We start from the raw sequence: 16,456 nt of genomic DNA, 5'->3' as shown, positions 1-16,456 counted from the left end.
AGTTGTCCCTAATATAGCAGTGAAAGACTAGAGGGAAGGCAGTTAGTCATCACTACCCACCACCAACTCTTGGGCTACTCTTTTACCAACGAACAGTGGGGTTGACCGTCACATTATAACGCCACAACGGCTGAAAGGGCGAGCATGTTTGGTAGGACGGTGGATTCGAACCCGCGACCCGCAGATTGCGAATCGAGTTCCCTAACCACCTGGCCATGCCCGGCCCGCTCGGCCTTTAAAAACTTGATAAAATAATAGGTAAATCAGAACATCGATCCAACAAGTTCAACATTTGATGTGATATTTCTCAACATTTACATTTTTTATGCTGTTTTTATGCTACTTAGGCTTTGAATAGCTCACTTTATTCTAACGTTGTATTGGTATACTTCAGATATTCACTATGCTACCCGTCATTAGTTTTGAGCCACTATTCTAGAGAGAAGGCAGCTATTCAATAGTACTGACCTCTAACTCTCGAAATAATGTAATTGAAACGCGAATGCATGATAATAGGAAGCGAACCATGGACTACAGATCCATAGCCAGTACATTTACTACTGGGAAACGCCCGGCCCTGTTTGTTTAAAATGAAAACCGGGAGATTTTAACGTTTCTTACTTAAGGAGCTTCTAGAAAATATAAAGCTGTGATACAAGACATCAAAATAAGAGAAAAATATATAATTAATTACAAAATCAGCAGGTCACTTTATTTACCGACTGAATCAGAGCAATAATAATGTCAGAAATGAAAACTTCCGGCAGGACAGTTTGGCATAGTGATAAAAAAATATTTGTTATATTCTTAAACACCAAACTATACTACAGGATTTCTGTACTGTGCTCACCAAGGGTATCGAAACTTGACGTTTGAGCGTTATATATGCCCTGAGAATTATCACTGATCCAATAGGGGACTTCGAGGAGTTAATCAATAAAAATGGTGGTTATGATTATCTTTTGACACTGTTCACCTGAAATATTTCATCGACAACACAACAAATAAGACATAGCCTCCAAATGAAATATTTAGAACAAAAAACGATCATGTAGTTGACTCAAATTACTATCCAAATTTGAATGAAGTTCTTTAAACTTACAATTCCGTATAATGCTAGTCAACAGTAGTAGAGCAGAAGGCATACCTGACATTCCATTTTTTATACACGTGTCTGAGTCTTTAGAAAGTGGGTTTGTGTAATACACATTCACGTGCATAAACATTGTGAGTAATGGTTATTTTCCACTACAGCTTGCTCCATAAGTCTGCAGCCATGCCTGGCCTGTTTATTGGGTTTAACAGAAGAGGGTTCGTTTGAGAGAAACCGGCTGGCTCGAGAGAGACATGAAAGAAGGAATGTTCCAATTTTACAAAAGGACTTTTTTGCTATAATAATCTGATATAGGTCTGTTACCCACTTCTTAAAAATCATTAGTAGCAGAAACATTAAACCTTAAAGTTAAGGATGACGTATCGTGATGTTGACAAAAGTTCCGCCGTTAAATACAATCTACTGCGAACCAAGCTAGTAAATTAATCATTCTGAAAATGCTTACTCGCGCGCTACCTAATAATATGACAGAAAAACAAACGTACAATAAAGTAGTCCATTGGATGTTTTATTCGATTTAAATAATATCTGAGAATGAATAGATATTACCTTATATCAATTTACATTTTCATTATTTCCTTCCAATGGATATTTTGGTAATTTTGGATGTTATCCCGTGTATTAAGAAATCAGATTTACTTAAGCATGTTATTCCGCTATGGTGATATATATTCATGTATATACTCGCGTTGGCTTTTCCCGCTATAAGGTACACTTTTAATTTTTAGAAGTGTTTGCCATGAGATAAAAGTCTAAAATTGTCTTATCCTTATCTTTTAAAGTGATATGTGACGGAAAGCTTCTTATTTCTTAATCTTAGTAGATAGGTATAGGTTCTGGTGACTGACAAGGGCAATGTGTTGTAAATATGTTTTACCGGTTTATAATTTTTATTAAGTCCCTTTTTATAATGCTGATTCAAGAGGGGCCGGGCGTAGCCTTATTGTTTAGCATACCCGGACTATGAATACAAGGATTCATGGTTCACGATCATTTGCCGAAAAATGCGCTCCGCAGATTCTTTGAGACCGTTGGAATGTTATAAAATGACGATCAAATCCTACTGTATATACAATCAAGAGTTATTGGTACATGCTGTTGACTAACTGCTTTTCACTAACTGTTGACTAACTGCTTTTCACCTAGTCTATCATTTCAAAATGTAGAACGACTATTCGACTTGTGTAACTTTGCGCGATAATCTGAAACAAACAAGGTTTCGAAAGAATAACTTTCGTTTGTTAACGATAGATTATAGTTAGAATATATAGCTATATACACAGGCAGTTGTGGGAAATGCCTATTCTAGCCAGTTCATACATATTCTAGCCAGTTCATACATATTCTAGCCAGTTCATACCTATTCTAGCTAGTTCATACTTATTCTAGCCAGTTCAGTAACTTGCTGAAATCATTCAACTATCATGTGTTAACAGATTACCACCCTTGTTGAAGACACCGGAATAACTTGAGAGATCTATAAAACTACAAACTTTCTCTTCAGGTTACGCTTTGTGCCTACAACGTTTTGGTATACTCTGAATACGTTTTCCATACATCACTTCTAAGCTACGTTTTGGAAAACATAAAAAAAACATCCATTCGATTCAATTGTCCTTCGCAGTCAAATACGAAACTAACAACAAAAACTCTCCCTTTTTCAGCCTTCATTTGTCTTGCTATTATGCATTTGTGTACAGCAATAAAGTGATGATATTTTTTATATATATAAACACTATATGACATAGTTTACATGTGTAGAGCAATAAAGTGGTGATATATATATATAGATAGATATATATAACACTATTTGACATTGTTTACACGCTAAAGAGTGAGACATTTACATTTAATCACACTCTTCGTTGGTTTGCAACAAGTTATCTCGCACCAACTCAGTTCCTACAAGAAATATTTTATCAATTTTGTTGTTTTTTAAACTAACCTGTTACTGTCAAGTAATACCTTTAGAAAATATCATGTTTTGTTTTGCATTCAACGTTTAGAAATTAGTGTTTTATTACGTGGAAGACAATTATAAACACTGAGCATGCATAAAAAATATATTTTATAATAAACATAAAAAAATAGCTAATGATTTGAAAGTTATGAATAAACAATTAAAGGTTGATTAAAAAGAAAGGCGTCAAACAACTCTCTGATTTACTAGTTAGTTTATTTATTTACTTACACTTCTCCTTCAGTACACTGCGGTACGCGGGCACATCATGGGTTTCCTACCTTCTATAGTAACATAAAATGATTCCAAGTTATTGATTACAAGTAAAAGTACCAGTCCCCAGTAAAGGGAAAAGTTTACGATAATCTAGCAAAAGTCTAAGTTAATATATCAATTTAAATTATTTTATGGACTTTACAAAAGTTAATTGTGTTGCATTCTTGGTTTCACTCAGAACCAAAGCTCTGAGCTACATATACCGCCTAAAGCGAAAAGTAATTGTTGACCATTTCAATCATGCTAAGAACTGCTCAACACTAACATTTGGTAAATATACATATTTATAATTTAATTTACGTCACATTTTAAAATGTGAATGATATTGTGATTAATTCCTAACAATCTAGTGTAGAATATCCTGCTTGTGAAATAAAATTTGACATCAACATTATTCGTGCCTGTTCTCCCGTCATTTCAAAAGTGAATGTTGAGCTTTTCCTGCGTTCGCAGCTTTTCAAACAGACAGACGAACGTTCGGACAGACACCACGATTTGGAATATATATAAGATCTAGTTTCCGCACTATCATGGCAGCAACACGTGGTTCAGGTTGTTTATCATTATCTTGTTCTTTTGTTAGATGACGTCTTCTACCCATATTTGCATTTTGCGTTTGTTATATTAGGAATTACGTTTTGAATTTCCAAACCCCAATTTGAATTAAGGTTTAAAAATAACCGGGAATGCTCAGAAAATTTATCATCATCCCGCTCGCGGTTAGTATTGCGTTTTGCTAATAAAGTTAGGTAAGATATACTTAGATTGCTTTTAAGATCATCATGAGATACTGAATCATGATTTAGTCATCTTATGTTTCGTCACTTCTAGCACATGAAGAGACCGTAGAGGTTCCTTGCTGAAGAGAGCAGTGATTAATTACCGATAAATTGATGAACGAATGATCAAATTGGACACACCAGCTCGAGAAAAAAAAGGAGTCATATGGACCTAATTTCGATTTATTAAAATCATTAAATTTACTGAAAGGTTCTTTATCAGCGTGGCGGAAATAAGTTGATCTAGTGCGAGGAAGAAAACCTCACTTTCACGGTTGGCGCCTTATTATCTACTTGAACAATGCCCTTTCTGTAAACCTAGATGCACATATTAATAAACATTTATTCTTAGTTATTTATTCTTTGCGATATAATTAAAAGGGGATATGTATATTTCCCAGGTTGTTGATGTGGCTCCTAAAGACAAAAATTGCTAACGAGTTTTGGTTTCCGGCTTTGTCGTAATTTTTCAGGCAAGACTAATAATGCATTGATTCATGGCGAATATTTTAGAAACAGAATTGGGATAGACTTGGAAGTGTATTTTGCTATTCTGTACGATAGTCATATTGGTTTATTTTGATGGATTTGCAACTTTTGAAATAGGTTGTTGGACACATTACACGTTATCACACCCCCAAATTTCAAATCTAGATGCTTTTAATATCGTCATTACGGTATCAGGTTGACATCTCTTGAGTTTTCCTCCAATTTACCTATGGTTTGTCCATGTTAGTCATTTATTGAAAGTTATTCCTATAAATTTGACTGTATTTGAAATGTTATATGCGTGTCTTACATTTTAAGTTTAACCTTCGGGAGCTGTCATTTCTTATCAATTTTTCTATGAAACGTTATTGCTTGTGTAGTTGAATGCTACACGTCATTTACCGCACCATGAAATGACATGATTTAATGATGTTTGTATTCTTGAACCTGCAACTAAGGGGTCACGCAACATGCTACATATGGCTATATCGTCCGCGTATTGTGACGCGTATGTAGATATTAACTTCGGGAAAGGAAAGTCGTTCACGAAAAGAATGTTTAATAGAGGACTAAGAACTGAGCCTTGGGGGACTCCTGCTTGTAGATTAAATGAGTTTGATATTACGCTGTTAATTTTAACTTTTGGAGTTCTGTTGTGTAGGAAACTTGATATCCATCTTATAAATGTTTGTGGCATGTTAATGTTGGAAAGTTTAAACAACAGGCCTTTGTGCCGTACTGAAACGAACGCTTTTCATACATCAAGAAACACTGCTTCTGTGGTATGTTTACAGGTCCGCCCCTGGTATATAGACTCAGTCAGGCGAACTAGGTAGTTGACGTCTGTGTTTTTCCTTGAAGCGTTTTGAACATCAAATAACATTAAGCTAAAAGCTAAAAATACATCATCTTCTCCAGGTTTTTTTAGTGTAAAGTTGTAAATATTGTCATGCGGTGATGAAATTGACACATTACACAGTTCTTACGTATTTGCAATAATCGACTTTTATGTAAATAATGAGACTGGTTTCTCGGTCTAATTCTGGAATTGGAAGTTTCCAAATAGTTATATTATTTGAATATTCGACTAGGCATGACCTATTGGTTAGCGTGTTCTCGTGCACTTTCACTTTTTGGCACGTTGTAAAAGTGACATTCAGTCCTATTATTGTTCTGGCTAGTGTTGTTGACTGCCCACTCTCTAGGTCATTGGCTAGTGGGGTCCACCATGCACCCCTCCCCTACACACACACAAATCCCAACAAGAAGATGCTGTTTTGGAGCCTTAAGATGTCCTAAGCATGAACTAAAATGTGAACATTGGACATTTTGGGTTGCATTACCTATTATGACCACTTATATAGAGATACCCTTAAATCTGTTTTCGCCATTTAGCGTCAAGCGCCATTTGAGAACATCAACATTTTGTCATTCTGAGACAAGGAAATGCCTATAAAAGCCACAAATAATATATCAAATGAAAGCTGATTTTATTTAACATCATCACATATGATTTTTGTTTTTATCATTGTATGAACCATAGAACTTTGAGGAGGTCATAGCATAGTTTCCGCATTGACGTCATGAAGAAGAGTCTTACTTCGATTGTTTTTATTTGACGAATAAATATTTATGGAATAATCTAGGAAAATTACATGAAATTATATTTCGTGCACAAACAGCTTTCATTTGACACCAGAACCATGTCGATATTACGCCAAATAACGACGCAATCATACTTTAAACAAGGAAGGACTCTGATGAAAATAACGTTTGGTTTAAGGTCCTATTTGTTTATGTGACTATGTTTTCTCTTACAGGATTCAATTTATTCCAGTTTATTTTAAAACAAATATATTTTTCCAACTTTTTATTATTTCTTTCCAGATCTATGGTGTAGTCAAGCTATGTAGATAAAAATAGCGCTCAAAGGTTTTGTGCAAATGATTCCTCAATCAAGTCAATCAGCGATACCTGACGGAGATTCAGGCCAATTCCAGAAGCGGAAACGAGATAGTAATAGTGAAGGTTCACTGACACAGAAAAAACAATATACATAATCAATGTCCCAGGCTTGCAAGATGTCTAACTGTAAGGATGTAGAAAGCAGACTTGCTAAACTACCAGACACTTGGAGAAAAAAACTTCAGTACATAGAATGGCAGACACATGTACTCTAATACCAGATGCCATTGAAGAATATCACGGATATCACCGAGAATGCTACCAGCTATTTACCATGAATCTCAATTGTCAGGTGGAAATAACAGATACTGAACCATCTTGTGAGACAAGAACTAGTAACAAACATTCAAATGCCTATGACGAAGTACTATTCAAACTAGATCGCATTTTCTCCAATTTTGAAGGACGGAAAAAACTGAAAGTCAGAGGATCGTGGACAACAGATGAGATTTATTACTTTGAGTTTTATTGGTAGCAAACTGTTTTGGAAAAAGCTGATAAAGTTGGTGAGAAGAAACTCCTCACAGGCATAAGGGATCATGATCTCTTTACCTGTGAGGCCAAATATCACAAGTCATGTGAGACTAAGTATTTTCAAAAACCAGAAAAATCGAGGTGTGTTTGGTTTGTTTTGAATTTCGCGCAAAGGTACACAAGGGCTATCTGCGCTTGTTGTCCCTAATTTTGCAGTGAAAGACTAGAGGGAAGGCAGTTAGTCATCACTACCCACCACCAACTCTTGGGCTACTCTTTTACCAACGAACAATGGGGTTGACCGTCACATTATAATGCCACAACGGCTGAAAGGGCGAGCATGTTTGGTAGGACGGTGGATTAGAACCCGCGACCCGCAGATTGCGAATGGAGCTCCCTAACCACGTGGCCATGCCGGGCCTAGAAAAATTGAGAAGTTCTAATGACGAATAAAGAGTAAAGCAAAGAAAACTAGAAGAAGCTCACAGTAAGGAGTTCTCTAATGTATGCCAAACTACCGACACTGAAGTTCTGTAAAAGCATAAGATAGTCAAATTTGTTAATCTTTGCAAGACCTATGTCTCAAGTTTAGAATTGAGTGTGAACCCAAATCCAGATTATCGAGGGCAAAAGCTGAAAAGCAGACTTCAAAAGTATGCAAAATATAAAAATAGTTTATCTTTCTGTAAACTAGATAATTTAGAAAAATTCCAATCTTATAGTGTGTATAGTTATCATGTTGTCGTTAACAAAGTATTCAAATTTGCATATAAAATATGTGCCAATGCATAGTTAAAGACGCAGAAACGTATCTACATTGGTAAATTCTTGATGGCCTCCAAACCTTAGTTAAAATGGCCACCAACAGCTGAAGATCTGGAGAACGTTGAGTATGTGTTACCTTCCCAACTGCAGAAGTTCCCGGGTTACGTCATAGCTGGGAAACTAACCCCAAGCATAACAAAAGTACATTGATTAGTACATTCAATAGGACAGGACATTTGCAGTGAAACAACTTATGGTGAGTGGGAGCTCTCAAAGCTCATACTAATCTCTATAACCCTACATCATCTGTTCAGAAATGAGAAATTGACAATTTTATTGAACAGAATGCGACATTCTGATAGTTATTCATTTTCTCTTGAGTTCAAGACAGCCATCGCCCAAGCCACTGATGAAAGATCAAGTGATTTACCCACTAAGATCATTCGTGATCCAGATGCATCTTCAGTCTTACGTTCGGAATTTGTCAACTTTGACCAGCTTTTGATTTAATTGGAATGGGTTCGACACACGGCTCATGCATCGTGATGCAGGATGTTAATGCTAATCCAGAGAATTATGGTGGTACAAGTGCAGAAATATCGCAAGTTCCTAGGAGTGGACAACGTTCCATAAAATTGACTCAGACAGATACACTAGCAGAATGTTACATTACACGATGTAAAAGTCCCAAAATTCGGATTCGACAAGTTACATGTGATGACGACAGTGACGCAAACATGTGACATTTAATTTGGGTTTTGATTAAGATGCTCAGCAGAGAGTTACAATAAGAGGTACCTAGTTGAGCAGGATTAATTTCCCTTACTGGACAGATGCCTACAAACCTTACAACAATCGATTATTATCCAGTAATTGCAAAAACAATCATAGATTATAAAACTGTGCAAGAGAGTTTGTGGTATGCAGAATAAGCAACATACGAGGTCAAATAGCAATATGTTATCATCACATCTGATTTGGAAGTATGCATTAAAGCATATCCTCTTGTTTGGAATGACCCAGACAAGTATGAAAAGCATATTGTGTTGATCGGAGCATTTCACTTGACATGTGTCTATCTAAAAACGATCACGAAGAAATGAATGGATCTGTTCTGTCTGACATCTTACTGGAGGCTAGCTTAATTGCTTCTGGTTCCTTCGATGGTGTCATGCTGGTAGGCACTATGACAGGGAGATGAATTTTCACAAAATGATGCTGAAATATCTTGAAAGATTGTTTTTGGAGGAATATAGTTTGAGTCGTGGCGACAATCAACTATTCTCGTCTATGTGTGAAGGTTCAAAAAGGATGCTAAATTATTTATTGCAATCTCCCTTCTTAGATTCGTTGAATACAATGTTGGTGTATAAATCATTGACACACTACATCCAGAAGTGCTTGCAGTATCGGACTGATGTACGAGAAGGACTCTAGGAAAACAAGTCAACTGTGGATTTCCTTCATGGATCATGTTTGGCTGGCGATTTCACTCACACAAGCAGTGAAACATAACGACTTCATTTTCTATGCACGAATGTCTGCATCTTATGGCCGACCTGTTCTTCAGCTTTGGTGGCCAAAACTACACTCGATAACTATTTCACTATGGGCTCGGTCCCAGAGACCGACCTCGTAATCATTATGTGCTTGTTATATTTTCATACAATAAGCGTATCTTCACGAAATTTTGCAGATTATCAGTAAACGGTACAAGGCTTTCGTATGTAAAATATCAGATTTTTAAATTAAGTTTAAGATTTTTTTAAGTAATGTTCTTCACATGCACTATTTCTTTTCGAATGTTGATTATCCAACATGCCAAGTAATTTTGATTTGAAGACTGTCTACAAATTCAAAGCTATCTTTCAGAGTATATTCATTATTAATAAAATATTTTAAATCTTTGCGCCTCCCAGTGGCACAGCAGTATGTCTGCGAACTTACAACGCAAGAATCATGGTTTCGATACCCGTGGTAGGCAGAGCACAGATAGCCCATTGTGTAGTTTTGTGCTTAAATTACAAACAAACAAATTTTAAACCCTTGCTTAAAAATTTTGCTACATTGTGATTATAGCAATGTTGGACACGATAGGTCTCACTCTTAGCAATGCATACAATATACCTGCATGCGAACCACTAGGTCTTATTTCTTTATAAATAGTGTTACGACAGCGGAGGTCACGTGACGCTAGTAACACGTCATGCACTTCTCGAACGTTCACGTCCCTTCCTGACTTCTCGAGAGCTTACTAGATTCGGTAATCTTGTATATATAAGACGGTCAAGACGTGACGGCATAAATGAAAGTAATGTGTAATTGACAGTTGAGTCGAGCACGTGAGACGTTCGTTGTGAATTATAGCTTTTGTTATAGCGCGACTGTGGAAATTAAGTGTATTGCAGAGTTGTATTCAGAAAGAATAAACTAGTTTTATTTGAGAAAGGACTTGTATCGCTAAAGTTTCTTCGAAAAGAATTTTTACGGAAAATTAACTAACGACCAGAGACGTAACAATACCATTAGATGAAACCATTGAGATATGCAAAAACTTTATTATATGAGAAAAGGTGTAGTTTTATGGGAATACCTGAAGAGATATTCCATGAATTAATGGTTATAGCTACAAAATAATCACATTTTTTGTTTAATGGTAAGGTTTATGATCAGAAAGGTAGAGTTAGTATGGGTTCCTGTTTGGCACCCATATTGGCTAATGCATTTATGTGTTTTAATGAAATTAAATGGTTAGAAGAATGTGCAAAGGAAATTAAACCGATAGTGTATAAAAGATATGTGTGAAGAATAAGTAAATAATTTTTTGAATTATCTGAATAAACACCATAATAATATTAAATTCACGGTAGAAAAAGAAAGAGATTGCATGCTACCGTTTTAGACACTCTAAAGTTGAAATCGCAATATATCATAAACCTACATTTTCGGGGTTGTAGGTCAACTATAATAGTTTTATACCTAATAACTTCAAAAAGAATCCAATCAGAATTCGTTAAATATATAGCTCATAAACTATGTAGTAATGTTGAACTGGTTAAAAATGAAGGGAAAACATCAAAATTACTTGTGTTTGAATAACTTCCCAATAAAAGTTTTAACACGATTTAACAACGATTATATGAACAAAGCTGTCACCCGTAAGGAAGAGAAAGATAATGTTCCAAGAAAGATTGTGTATATGACACTAACATTTACTGGAACACATGTTTTGAAAATCAAGAAAAATATAAAGAACTTCCTTTGTAATGTTTACCCACAAGTTGAAGTACGTGTGGTACTTAAACCAGTATACAGAATAAAGAACTATTTTGTATTCAAAAACAGAATATGCAAAACGGACCGATCACGTGCCGCTTACAGATATCTGTGCTCTGTTTGTTATAGTGCGTATAATAGGGTCGACGGTGAGGAGGCTTAGTGATCGAGTTAAAGAACACAGTGTGTTAAGGTATGCAGAATTCTCAAACATTTTCCGACATAAAGAAGAATGCGTGAATGCAAGTGTAAAAGTTAAACAATTCCAAATCACCGGAAAGGCTGAAAATGAGCACATTAGCCATAAAGAACTTAGCACCTGAACTAAACGGGAAATCCAGCACGGCTGAGGTGATGTTAAAAATGTGAGAGGAGCGAGAAAAAATTGTGTATACAAATTTTAACACGAAAACAAATGCTTCAATCTCATAACATTATACATCTATATGTATTTATTACTTTTATTTTATTGACCTTCCAGTCCTGCCTGACTAACATGAATGGCGCCGTGCACGCATGTTACCGTTTCTAAGAATATAAAACTGGCCTTTAGAAAGTGACCCGTGTTCTAGTGGACCAGTATTTTGTAAAATGGTCACATTTCGGTTATAATACATTATATATAGCTATATTATTACTATTTACAGATAAGTTATTGAATTTCAGTTACTTTCTTAACACACAGGACAATAAAAATAAAAGTATAGAAAACAATTATCTCTTCTAGTTACGAACTATGTACTCGTTAGCTGCTTGCCGTAAGTTGTTAATCTTTATCAAATTTCGCATGTGGATGATGTAAAACGAAATAATTTTTTTTAGGTTTTATATATACATTTTGAAATAACAAAAAATCGTAAATTACAATACCACATAATTCCACTATAATTTATCAAGCTTGTAACTAAGCTGTATTTGGGTTTAAAAAATATAATTTTTCGAGATCACTAATATTTTACCTTACCATTTGTAATCTAGAAGGAAAAGAAAGTTTCGCGCGCACGTACTTCGCAAAGGCTGAAAAAACCACTAGGGGGGACATTCTGAGCTTTCGATTGGTTATACACATGTCATTGAGCGAAGTACAGTGGTCCCCCTCCCCTCGCCGACGACTTCCCCGCAGTTACGACTTTTTCCCGATGCACCGTCAGTGTTTGCATGGTAATGTCCCCCTAATGAACGACATCCCCGTAGATGCGACATACGACCGATATCGGTCCTAACGGTTTCTCAGTTACGACTTTCTGTCCGAGTCATGACCTCTTTAATCAACGGAGACTCTAAATTAAGAAATCAATAAATTTATTTCCTTTTTTGTTGTCCATACATTTCATTTTATACTTTCAGTACATATACTAACAACAATATTAGGTTACACCTTTGTTGCTAAGCGACATGACACAAAAGCCATTGTTGGAAGTAGTGTTACCAAAACGCACTGGTTTTTCTACACATTAGCAGTTGTTAATATAACTGATTGTTACCAATAATTATTCTATGAATACACCATGAACTCATTTCATGAATGTTCTTAATTTTGATTGGCTCACAAAGGAATTTACCGACGTTTGACTGCCTTGAATACACATTTCTACCTCTTTGTTTGTCAAGCTTGATTTCGCAAAATTTATTTATTTCAATTATCTATAAAATGTACTATGGGGTGGTGGTGGTAGTACTCGCCCCGTCAGTTTTGACGGGCTATATGCTAGTGCTATACAATCCTTGTGATATTCAGCAAAATGCCTGGCAAACGCAAACACCTCACTATTCAGCAAAAGATGGAAGTCATCAAAATACACGATAAAGGTGCTAAATGTGTACATATTGCCACAGAAATGCAGTGTGGAAAAACACAGATTCAAACGATCGTAGCTGATAAACAAAAAATCAAAGCCCTCTGGGAAAGTGGTTCCAATCCTGCAATGAAAGTGACCAAAGTGAGAAAAACTGCCAATCATGAGCTCAATGAACAGGTGTTTGAATGGTTTTGCAATGCTCGATCGAAAGACATTCCAATCACTGGCAAATTAATCCAAGAAAAAGCAGTCATGCTCTCTGTCGAGCTTGGTCTTGATGATTTCTCTGCCTCAAATGGCTGGCTAGATCGTTTCCAGAAACGGCACAACATATCCTGTTCTGTCCTGTCTGGTGAGGGGGCGTCAGTCAACGAGGAGACGGTCAACGACTGGTGCAGCCGTCTGGAGAGCATGTGCGAGGGGTACAGTCTCAAAGATATGTTCAATGCCGATGAGACTGGCCTCTTCTATCGTGCTCTCCCAACCCGCTCCCAAGTCATTCGCGGCGACAAGTGCCACGGGGGCAAGTATTCAAAGGAGAGGAAAACCGTACTACTTGGCTGCAGTGCGACAGGCGAGAAGCTCGCCCCCCTCGTCATCGGTCGTGCTGCCAATCCCCGATGTTTCCGTGGCTATTCAACGTCTTCATGTCTTGCTGCCTGTCACCTACCAAGCCAACAAACGTGCCTGGACGACATCCACAATTTTCAAAGACTGGCTCCAAAAAATGAACAACAAAATGACTTGAAAAACGTAAAATCATAATGTTTGTTGATAACTGTGCTGCTCATCCTGCTATGACTTTGTCGAATGTAAAACTTGTATTTTTGCCCACAAACACAACAGCTCGTCTCCAGCCTTGTGATGGTGGAATCATCAAAGCCGTCAAATCCACCTACAGGAAAAAAACTTCTTCGCCACATCCTCCTTAAGATGAATGAGGCTAGCACTGCTGCTAATCTGGCCGGCAAGGTCACAGTGCTGGATGCCATATCTCGGCTGAAGTATGCCTGGGACTGTGTGCAGGCTGAAACCATTCAGAAGTGCTTTGCACACTGTGGATTCAGCTTTGCCACAGCTCACACGGCCTCTGCTGCTGCCACAGAGACGGCTCCAGCCGAACTGCTGCCACTGCTTCAGGGGTCGTCATGGGCAGATTTTGTTGAGTGCGACAACGAGGTCACGGCAACGACGGAGGTGTTTGGTGTCGTGGAAACTGCCCCTGAGGTCGAAGAAGAAACAGAAACCCTAGCAGCTTCTCACATCTCGGCCCGACAAACTCTTTCCCACTTTGAAGAAATAAGAGACCGAGCACTGGCAACCAACAACGAAAAACTTTTGGACATTGCCTTCGCGGGTTTGTCTGCTGTCGAACTTGATGTGTCATGTGTTAAGCAAACAAAACTGTCTAATTTCTTTATGTAAGATGAAGTTGTGTAAGTTGATATTGTGCATGCTTTGAATATTGATTGAAAAAAAAAAGATAAAAAAATATTTTCTGACTATTCATAGTGTTTCCACAGTTCGCATTTTTCATTTAGCCTGACGATCGCTACCTCTGACATTTACCTCTTAAAATGCAAAAATCTACGAAATGGCGAAAAAAACCCATAAGTTTTAGATGTTGAAATCAAACAATAAACACATTAATGTCACTTTATTCACATAAATAATCACTCTCTGTCTGTCCACGAATTTGGCACGAAAGGTGTGAAATCATCAATCAGTCGCGCTTGATTACCACTCGCCTCTGGCTCTGGCCATGGATGACTGGCCGACTGTAGGCAATGGCCCATCCCCTTCCCAACGACATCCCCGCAGATACGACTTTGATAGACTGGCTGTAAGGTCGGTCGTTAGAGAGGGGGACCACTGTATTTCTCCTAAGCAAGTATTTTCAAAAAAATGGAATAGGTGGGCAGGGCCACCTTGGTTGATTTAATAAATGTATTAATATAACAAAAAATATAAAATATAGGAGGTTCTTATCTTAGATTCTAGCTTGTCAATATCGGTAATTTGGGTATCTAATTCGTAAAAAATTATAGATTTTGTACTTTGACATCACAAACATCTAATTTTAACCAATGCTGCATTCAACATACCATGTGACACACAAAAAGTCGATATTTGGGATCTTTTTATATTTACTTTTAAATTAAGAGATTAATTAATGTATGATACAAAAATTTGAATTATAATCTACAATTTGATATCAGACTTATTGGCATACATTCATAAAATAGTAGTTCAAAAAAACTTTTCAATGTGAGTCTACAAACGTGATGACATGGCCTTTGACCAGTGACCATAGGTAAAGCCGTGTTGGTAGGGCAGATGAATCATTGACAAATGTTACGTATTCCAATTTCAAATAGCTTAAAACTGAGTTAAATTGTAATATAGGTTTAGTAGTTAAATAAATGCCGATATATATCCAACAAGGTTGATACACAGTTTTCTTTTTTAATACAAATATATTTTAATATACAACCAATAATACAATTTACAACAACAGTTATTAGAAATAGTTATTACAAACAATGATTTATATACAAAAGTTTTACAAACTTACAAGCAATATATAGTCTTCTTTCTAGTCTGGAACTTCCTTGATATCTTATCGAGGGTTCACGATGATCGAGATAATTCCGAGTTGACGTAAATAGAATTCACTTAATTGTTTGTTTTTTTTTATTTCACGCAAAACTACACGAGGGCTATCTGCGCTAGCCGTCCCTAATTTAACAGTGCAAGACTAGAGGGAAGGCAGCTAGTCATCACCACCCACCGCCAACTCTTGGGCTACTCTTTTACCAACGAATAGTGGGATTGGCCGTCACATTATAACGCCCACACGGCTGAAAGGGCGAGCATGTTTGGTGGGACTGGGATTCGAACCCGCGACCCGCAGATTGCGAGTCGAGCTCCCTAACCACCTGGCCATGCCGGGCCAATTCACTTAATAGGGAGCTAGCTAGCTCTGTGGTCTTCACTGATCTAACGTCGATTTTTTTTTCTACCGATGAAGTTAGGTAATGTTTTCGTAAAAGTACTAATGTCCGATGTGAATCCACTGAGGTTAAATGGTTTGTAATATTCGAAATTTATAAATGTTCCTGGTCAAATATCTTAAGTTTACCGAGTAATAAGCGTTATAACAATCACAGTTCCGAAGTTTATAGCAAACCAATATTAGATACTGTTTTTAGGCGCATCGAGTTGGTTATATTTATAGGCGTGTGGAGAGTTTCTCGAAATTTCAGATTACTCAACAATACAAACGCTACACTAACGTTTACGTACACACATATATTGTTGATTCTTACACTCGAGAATCATCTATAGCTTTATAGAATAGGCAGGAATTTCACAATACAGATTTAACAGTATAAGTTATGTACATTTATAAATATTAATTTAATTTAAACAACACTGATATTTATCCACTACCGGCACTTGTATTTAAAATTTTTTGATAAAATTATAATAAATAATTAATTAAAAACAATATTTTATATTTACACAATAAAAACTTTTATTGAAGCCGTACGGCTTC

General features: G+C 36.6%; 1 protein-coding gene across 1 annotated transcript; it reads left to right on the top strand.

Moving 5' to 3' along the window:
• The first annotated feature begins 12,840 nt into the window (after window positions 1–12,840).
• Window positions 12,841–13,662, top strand: LOC106460538 (tigger transposable element-derived protein 6-like). The gene has a single exon (XM_013920255.1). The coding sequence runs from the start codon at window positions 12,841–12,843 to the stop codon at window positions 13,660–13,662; it is 822 nt and encodes a 273-aa protein (XP_013775709.1).
• The last annotated feature ends 2,794 nt before the right edge of the window (window positions 13,663–16,456 follow it).

Source organism: Limulus polyphemus, unplaced genomic scaffold, assembly GCF_000517525.1.
Source record: "Limulus polyphemus unplaced genomic scaffold, Limulus_polyphemus-2.1.2 Scaffold791, whole genome shotgun sequence".
Taxonomy (NCBI): Eukaryota; Metazoa; Arthropoda; class Merostomata; order Xiphosura; family Limulidae; genus Limulus; species Limulus polyphemus.
The sequence above is the reverse complement of the archived record's forward strand: the minus strand, read 5'-3'. Positions and strand labels throughout refer to the sequence as shown.